Source organism: Quercus robur, chromosome 12, assembly GCF_932294415.1.
Source record: "Quercus robur chromosome 12, dhQueRobu3.1, whole genome shotgun sequence".
In the NCBI taxonomy this organism is placed as follows: domain Eukaryota; kingdom Viridiplantae; phylum Streptophyta; class Magnoliopsida; order Fagales; family Fagaceae; genus Quercus; species Quercus robur.
Genome location: NC_065545.1, coordinates 35,152,030 through 35,160,371, shown reverse-complemented (window position 1 = coordinate 35,160,371; position 8,342 = coordinate 35,152,030). Strand labels below are relative to the sequence as shown.

General features: G+C 33.7%; 1 protein-coding gene across 1 annotated transcript; it reads right to left on the bottom strand.

The window, feature by feature from the left end:
* Positions 1–1,287: 1,287 nt before the first annotated feature.
* On the bottom strand, positions 1,288–7,725 carry LOC126710383 (RGG repeats nuclear RNA binding protein A). The gene is made up of 7 exons (XM_050410808.1): positions 7,306–7,725; positions 4,746–5,064; positions 4,564–4,629; positions 4,308–4,443; positions 3,277–3,435; positions 3,130–3,186; positions 1,288–1,785 (listed from the first exon to the last, which is right to left on the bottom strand). Exons 1-7 carry the CDS (start codon positions 7,487–7,489, stop codon positions 1,606–1,608), a joined length of 1,101 nt encoding a protein of 366 aa, XP_050266765.1. The 5' UTR covers positions 7,490–7,725; the 3' UTR covers positions 1,288–1,605.
* Between the last annotated feature and the right edge of the window lie 617 nt (positions 7,726–8,342).

The following is an 8,342-nucleotide window of genomic DNA, read 5'->3' as shown; positions in this document are numbered from 1 at the left end:
TTTTTTTTCTTGTACTCATGAGATCTCGTGCCATTAAAGAGAACTTTGGAAATCGGTTGTAATGTTCTTTCCACCAAGGGAGAACTTCCAACTTTGGATTTTTCTTTTTACGAAGTCTATTCTCAAATTCTTAATCATTAAAAAAAATTACAATTATTTTGTTTGAGTCACTATTGAATTATTTTGTTTTGTTTACCGTTTGTTATTTTGTCAATTGTCACTGACTCACTGTGGTCGGGTTAGTGGCTTTGTGCTAGTTATATACTTAGATCAGATAGATATTAGAATATTACATTATTACTATTAATACTATATTAAAATTAAATAGACAAACTTGGATAAAAATAAATAATAATAATAAAAACTTGGGACATGTTGTTGATACTTAGATAGATATATTAGTATATAATTCCTTTTGTTTATTTTTTCTTTTCTCCCTTTCATTTAACTTTTTACCTTTTTTTTGGTAAATAGGAGGCAGAACTGCCAGAACACGAGTTCATTATATATTCTATAATAATGTTATGTACCTAGGAGTAATTTAACACACCTCGCCATAATGCCATATAGTTTTAAAAAAAAAAGGCGAGCCACAAGTTGGCCCATTTTTAATTCAAAACAAAATGGGCATTTTTGAGTCGGGCTAGCAAATCCCAGCCAGTTTTGCGATGTCCAATTTTAGGCATAATCGCATATTTTTTAGTGTCATTAGCATAAAAGTATTAAACTTAAGCCTCACCTAAACTTCGCCAATAAAGTTTGGGTTTTGAATAAACAAAAACAACTTTAACATCAGGCAACTTTGGCTGCATATCTATATTTATATATATATATATATATATATTAAAAAATACTCAAATTAGAATTTCAAATTAGAGTTCTAATTTTATACTGCGTCTTTAATTATTTATTCTTAAAGAATTTTATTTCTTAATTTTAGAATCAAATGTAAAACCAGATCATAAATATTCATCAAAATGAATTATCAAGTACAAAAATCAAAGAGTTTAGAATAAATGAATCAAAAAAAAAATTAAATGTTTCACTATAATTAAAATAAAAATGAACAATTTACATTTTATACCTAATAATATCTTTACAAAATTTTTTAAAAAATTAACAAAATATAAAAATGACTATGAATAGTATTTAAATTATATATATACATATATATATATATATAAATTATATTATGCATCTTATTATGTATATTTAAGTGTATCCATATATATGCATGGAGATAAAAGCTAGTTTTTGTAATGTTAAATTGAAAAGAAAATACAGCAATTAGCGCCAATTAGAGGATCTTCTATAGAGGCCTTCCCAGAATCAGTCCAACATTATAGCTCTTCCATTGGCTTGAAGCATAAGTAAACAAATACATGAAACAACGAGATATCCAAAAGTAACTAACTGGTTTCACCTATTTCAAAACAAAACTGATGCATGAGTCCTCGGTCCAGAAATAACATCTAAAATATACACTCAAACATAATATTAAAGATTAGTTTTAAATGTGCCCGTGCATAGCCTGCAACTCAAACTCCAGAAATGATAGCAGAACCCCAATGGAGAAGCCAAAGAGAAGAAACAAGTGGGAAATTCTCATTTACCACCCAAGGAGGGGAACTGCTGCTGATCTTCAATGGCAGGAGCATCTACATTGAAGCTCCTGTTGCTTCCACCAAATCCTCCTCTTGAACCACGGCCACGACCTCGACGACCACCAGGGTTATAAGACCTCTCCCCTTCAGTAGGCTTTAGAAACTCATTTATGCTAACAGACTACACACAAAAATCAGTCAATTAATAAAAGGAGACAGCTAGCAGATACATTCATGACCTGAGCAGCACTAAAATACTTCCCAGAGAACGAGTACTCAGGAGTCAGGATAATGTAGCACAATAGAGATTTAATAACAACTTTCATAATTAGACACCAAAAATATAAAAAGATAAAAGAATTTTCATAGAAAGATGCATAAAAAAAAGGGCAAATTACACAATTCCCCATATAATTTGGGGGTGGTTTTAAATTAAACCCTAGATTTTGACAAATTTCAGTTGAAACACTATATTAATTGACCCCTCAAAGAATCATGGTCAACTAGAACTAACAAAAAATCAAGTAAATTGCACACGAGTGATGAGACTTTTATAGGCACTAAAATATCCAGCACATGAATATCCTGTGGTATTTCATTATGAAAAAAATCAAGATCATCACATCTTCAACAAATTATATTTATGTTTTAGAATTTTTTTTAAATTATTTTGTACACTTTTTTGGTTCCACAATGCTATATGTCATTCACATAGAGACTTTTTTTTTTTTTTAATCTACATAGGTTATAAGCACAACTTATATGAATTTCCATTACTTTTTGTTAATAATAACTCAGTGAAGGGGCAAGTTGAAATATCTTAGAAAGTTAATAGTTTTAATTGAAACTTTTTAGAATCTATGGTCTAATCAGAAACCGCCCACAAACTATAAGGGGAATTACGTAATTTACCCAAAGATTTATTTCATTTGTTTAGCTTTAAACATCATGGTATAATAACTTATGGCCAAGTTACCGTTATTGATTCCAATTTATAAAAAAATTTTAAAAAAAATCTTCCGAACATCGCCAAAAACTTGTAGAATATATTCTCTGGCTAAACAATGATGATGATAAGATGATCATTGGAAAATCAGTAAATAAATAATCTTGGTCATTCACTGTCTGAAACAGTAGATCATCAGATATGACCAATGGAATTAATATAAGATAATCCATTGTGAGGCAAAGAGCGACACCCCATCCCAACAATGCTTCCAATCCCAGCTCTTCTGACACAGCAAATATTCCGCTGGCTCAACACAACATCAACATGCACACTTGCGAACATAGCACATGTATCATTTATCTCTAGAAAGTAAGAACAAAGAGCATGGAAGTAAATATTTTCTAGTTAATCATTGGGGAAATTAAAAAAAAAAACCTATTCTAGTCGCAGGATAAAGAGACGCAACACAAATAGCATCTCCGATATGGACAACTAAAACAACCATCATACTATGACTAAATACTGCTAAAAGTTGAAAACTAAATGCTAGTTCATGCATAAGAGAGACAGCCATACCTTCTTTGCTTTCTCTTCTTTGTCAGCTGCATCTTTACGCTTGTCCTTCTCAGAACCCTATCGACCAAATGGCAACAAGTCAACATACTTGCATAAGGCATATCAAAATGAATTAAGGTAGCTATTTAAAGAGTTCTAAAGTCTCACCAGTTTGATAAAGATTTCATCATTGCTCTTCTTAGTTGAAAGGGGCTGCATGGACTGAAATTCTTTGTCCACATCAACCTTCCTTTCCTCGGTCTTTAGTGTAAGCAGAGCCTTCCTCTTCTCTTCAACTACCTTCTCGTACTCTTCTAAAGTCATCTCCTATTACAAGAATAGAATGCAATTTTAGGATGATATCTTTAATCTGGATTACATAGAAGTAGAAAGAAGTTTCTTATACCATAAAATATAATATTCTTAAGAGTAGGAAAAGGATAAACTCATAATATTCAAGCTTCTTTTTTTTTTTTTTTTTGCGTCTCCAGTACAAGTATTAAGTATCTGATTAATGTGATTTTGCACCATGACTCTGAGTTAGTGGATTATGCTGTTTCCTGTTTACACCCATCCAGCACTCTCTAGGGTTGGCTAACTTATGCAACCCAAACTAGAAAATAAAACCACCCCAAGCATAATGCGCACACAGGTTGATACACCTGTAAAGTTGCATCTTAAATAATTGGTTAAAAACAAAAGGATTCTACATCCCCATGTTAGGCCTTCTCTATAAAAATCCACCATCACATCAAACAATAAGAAAAGTGCACACTGCCAATAATTAAGGCTTAAATTCTTTATTTTGAGAGATAATTACAACGTGCTACTAACCTTGCAGCTCAAACCCTTTTCCCCCTAGACCCCCATGCACTTTGTACATGGGGAGGTACCAGTTCAGCTACAACGCCCTTGGCATAAATAAGGCTTAGGTTCCTGCCTTGAATTTTCTTACTAATCCCAAAATAGTAATATCCCCCCCCCCCTCCCTCTTTTTAAGGGGCTAAAGAGCCTAAAATAGCAAATAAAATAAGCAATACACTACACTTCACATGATTGCAATAAAAATCAGAACCACCATTCCTGTGGCTGTTAGTTTTTTCTTTTTTAATTTTCTGGCTTCCAATTGGAGAAAATGTATATACTGGAGAACAAGCCAATCCAGTATATCCAACATCTTGAACAACAGGACAATTTACCTTATCCTCAGGCTCCTTCTCTTCCGGTTCATTAACAGGATTCTCTTTGTTAGCATCACCAACATTGTCCTCTCCTCCCAAGTGCTTCTCAGCACCAACATTCTTCTCATTTTCAGTTACAGGCTCCTCAACATCCCTTATTTTAGCAAAAAAGTGCAGATATGCACGCAAATAAGTAGGTGTCACATCACATTGAAGCATAATAGCCATATCATCACAAAGAGTTCTAATCTTAAGTGGCAGCAAAGATACTTACGGAGCAATTTCATCAGTTGGAGTTCCCCAATTACCACGACCAGATCCTTCACGTTTAAGCTCACTCCTGATTATAGAAAAAGATAGAATTAATCACTGCAATGATAAACTACAGGACTGTAAAGCACAGATCATGTCATCTATCATAATAATGAAAACAATTATCTCAACAAAAACACTAACCCACGTCCAGTCCCACTGCGGCGTTCATATGTCCTACGTGGACGTTCCCCTTCAGCATCCTCTCCATTGCTAAAACCACCACGACGACCACCTCGGAAGGGACCACGAGGTCCACCAGAGCCACGCCTCTCAGATGGCTTCCCTGCATCTCCCTCTTCAGTTGGCCTGTACCCCCCACCAGAGAATCCATTGTTGTTGCCAAAGGTGTTCTCATTGTTAACTGAATCTCGAGTAAATCCGCCCCCACCACGTCCACGTCCATACCCGCGTCCACCGCCACGGCCCCCTCCACGCCCCACTTCATTCTTTCCCTCCCTCACTACTCAACCAAAAAAAATAAGAAGAGAGAATATCAGATATGCAAGACACATGCATGAGTCACCCTATAAAAGGTGTCAGATTTTATGAGAAATATAACCTCAACATAGCATGCATAGAGAGAGAGAGAGAGATAACATTAGAACTAAACATGGTGATCTATTTTACATAACAGTTTCTTACCTTCCACTTTACTTTTTAGAAACAAACAATAAAAAGGTGTAATAAAAATGTGTCATACTTACTAACTTAATCAGCAATATTATGGTTTGTTTAAGGAAGTTAATATGAAACAACTTCTTGTCAGTTGCAGAGAGAACTAATGAAAAGAAAAGGATATGGTTTTTATTGGTAAGCAACTCACATAAACTCTGTGACTTGAACCCATGACATCACCTACCAGGTCCCTCAAGAAGAGGTGCCACCTGGCCAAGAGGCCATCAGCGAAGTAAAAAAATCATAATCACAGAATCTAAAGGCTATCATTTATGGTTTTTAGTCTACAAAAACACACTTAGCTCAAACAACAGTAACAGAGTTAGTTGGGTTGATACATTTCACTTCTTCACATGAAAAGAGAAAATGATTAGGTATAGCCTGTGTCAGGTTTTTAAAACAAATCAGGAATAGAAATATGCTTTAAGATTAAATTTATTTTCAACATTATTTGCAATAGAAAACATAAGGCATAAGAATTCTCATCCTTTTCTTTTTAACATTAATTTTAACTTATCAGGCAATTAAATATTAAAAATAAAAATGTCGTTTCATGATAAGTAAATAGGACAGCAGTTTAAAAATAAGAAGCACAAATTACTCAAACAATGAAATATATTTATTAGTTGGTTTATTATTAGTAGTAAAATCATTATTAGCAAACCACAAACGGGGAGAGCAACAATGAAACAAACATACAGGTAAAGCATATGTCCTTTTAGACACACAACATTGTAAATTAAGAATGCTACAACCGAAAGTAAAAGGGGAGGGACAAAAGAGGAGTGTCTAAACCCTGATTATATTAGAGAGTAACAAAAATAAAGAGCTAATCAACATATGAGACAAAATAAAGATCAACACAGCAAATATAGAGATCATATGGCACAGATTACATAATTAGAATGAGACATTGAACTAGGTACACAATACGAAAAGATTGCAACATCCTTAAATTTCCTCAACTTTACGAGCAACCAAGCAAAAAATAATATAATTTGCAAAAGTTCACTTGAGTCACAGAAAAATAGAAAACCAATTACATTTCCATTAAAAGATTACAGTAAATACAACCCATTAGGTCCCAATGAAGTAAAAACTCAATTGGAAAAACATCCTAATCAAACTAATCAAACCTTCATTCACCTTTCTTTCCCATACTTTCAACCTTTTTTTTTTGGGGTATAACTTTAAACAGCAAATATTGGAGGGTAAGAAAAAATATCATACAATCTATTCTCAAGGAAAGCACACAAGTGAATCAAGTTCTTAGACATCAAATATAGAACTAATTGATACATAACTTCACACTTTTGAATTATTCGAAGCTCAACCATTTGGAGCCACCTTCGAATATACACAAAAACGTGCACATCAAAATAAATACCAAGGAAAAGACAACAATTGAGCTCAAAATCAGAATAAAAGGTCATTCAGCTGAGCATTGTCCATTGTTTTATGAATATGACTTAAGTTATGTTTTGAATAAATTAATTAATTATAAAGTGCACCATTGTAGAGTGAAATGCTCATTTATCAAAATCTCAAATATCAGATGGATTTGCTCTCTCTATCTTGACCTTGCATTACACCCATCATGTGTTGTTTATTTAGAGAGTAAAGCATTTGATTTATTTCACTATAAACTTGATTATATAATATAAAAAAATTAGTGAATATGAAATGTAAAAATCGGATTTCCTTTTCTTGCCCAATGCCAATGAGTTGGATATCGTTTGGATTCAGTCAAAACATTTACTGCACACAAATACAAACAACAATCAATACCAATTTCAAAACAAGTCCAAAACCACATCATACAAATTCCAAGTTGCCAAATCTCTAACCCAAAATGCATAACAACAAAGAAAACCCACATCAAGCCACAAAATGCATATAACAAACACTGAATAAATTAACCCAAATGAAACCAACACAACATCAAAAACCCAAATATCCGAACCAAACAAAAGAATTTAAAAGAAGCATTAAAAACCCAGAATGGAAATGGAAGCTGAGAGCTCACCAGCTTGAGCAGGTGGGACAGGCTTGGATGGAAGCTTGGCTGGCTTAGCTGGCTGAACCGCTGGTTGAGCTTGGGGTTTCTTGGCAGCGAGAGGACCGAGCTTATGCTCCTGAGCCGCGAGGAGCTGACTCGGATCATCGTTATCGTCATCGCCCAAAAGATCAAATGGGTTCATGCTTGCCATTTCTTTCTCGCTCAAAACTCCGAAAAACCCTAACTTTACGAACCCTACACAGCAACCACGAAACCGTTCCTAGTGTTGTTTACTCAGCTCCATGAAAGAGAAAAAAAGAAAAACCGATCTGAGATTGAATGAAAAAGAAAGAGACGTTTGGGAGGAGAGAAAAAAAAAAATTTGGAACGAAAATTTTTGGAATAGCTCTGGAAAACCCTAATAGCCAATGCGGCAGGAGAGAAATGAGAGAGTGGCTATACCTAATCTTAAAAACCCTAGTTTTAAGTGATTCAGTACGGTACGGTTCATTTTAAGGACCGTGGGTTGCGTACCTCTCAGCCGGACGATGAGCGAGGCTGTGAGAGTCAAATCAAAATGACAACGGTTTTGCTAATAGGAATTTTTTTTTTTTTTTTTGGACTCAATTTTAATTCATACCCTTATGGTGCGTTTGAATAGCAAATTTTGGATTTTTTTTTTTTTTTTTTGAGAAACTCAAATTTTGGATTTGAGTGATAAGAATTTAAATACTTTGTTTGGATAGTTTTAAAATATCCAAAATTTGAATTTTGACAGAATCCAATAAGGATTTTAAGGGCCTATTTGGTTTGAGCATAAAAAGGGTGTATTCAGAAAAATAGAATTTGAATATAAAAACTGAATACAACTTTTTGGTGTTTTCATTCTCTTGAAAATGAATACAATTTTTTAGATTCAAAATGATTTCTAAAATCAGTTGATTCAAAATCAAGAGATTTAAAATTCAAATTCAAGATTCCAAACAAAACTTAAAGTGTGAGGGCAATGTGATTTTGCCACCTACAAGGAATTCGCTACTTATTTTATCTAAAAGGAAAAATAA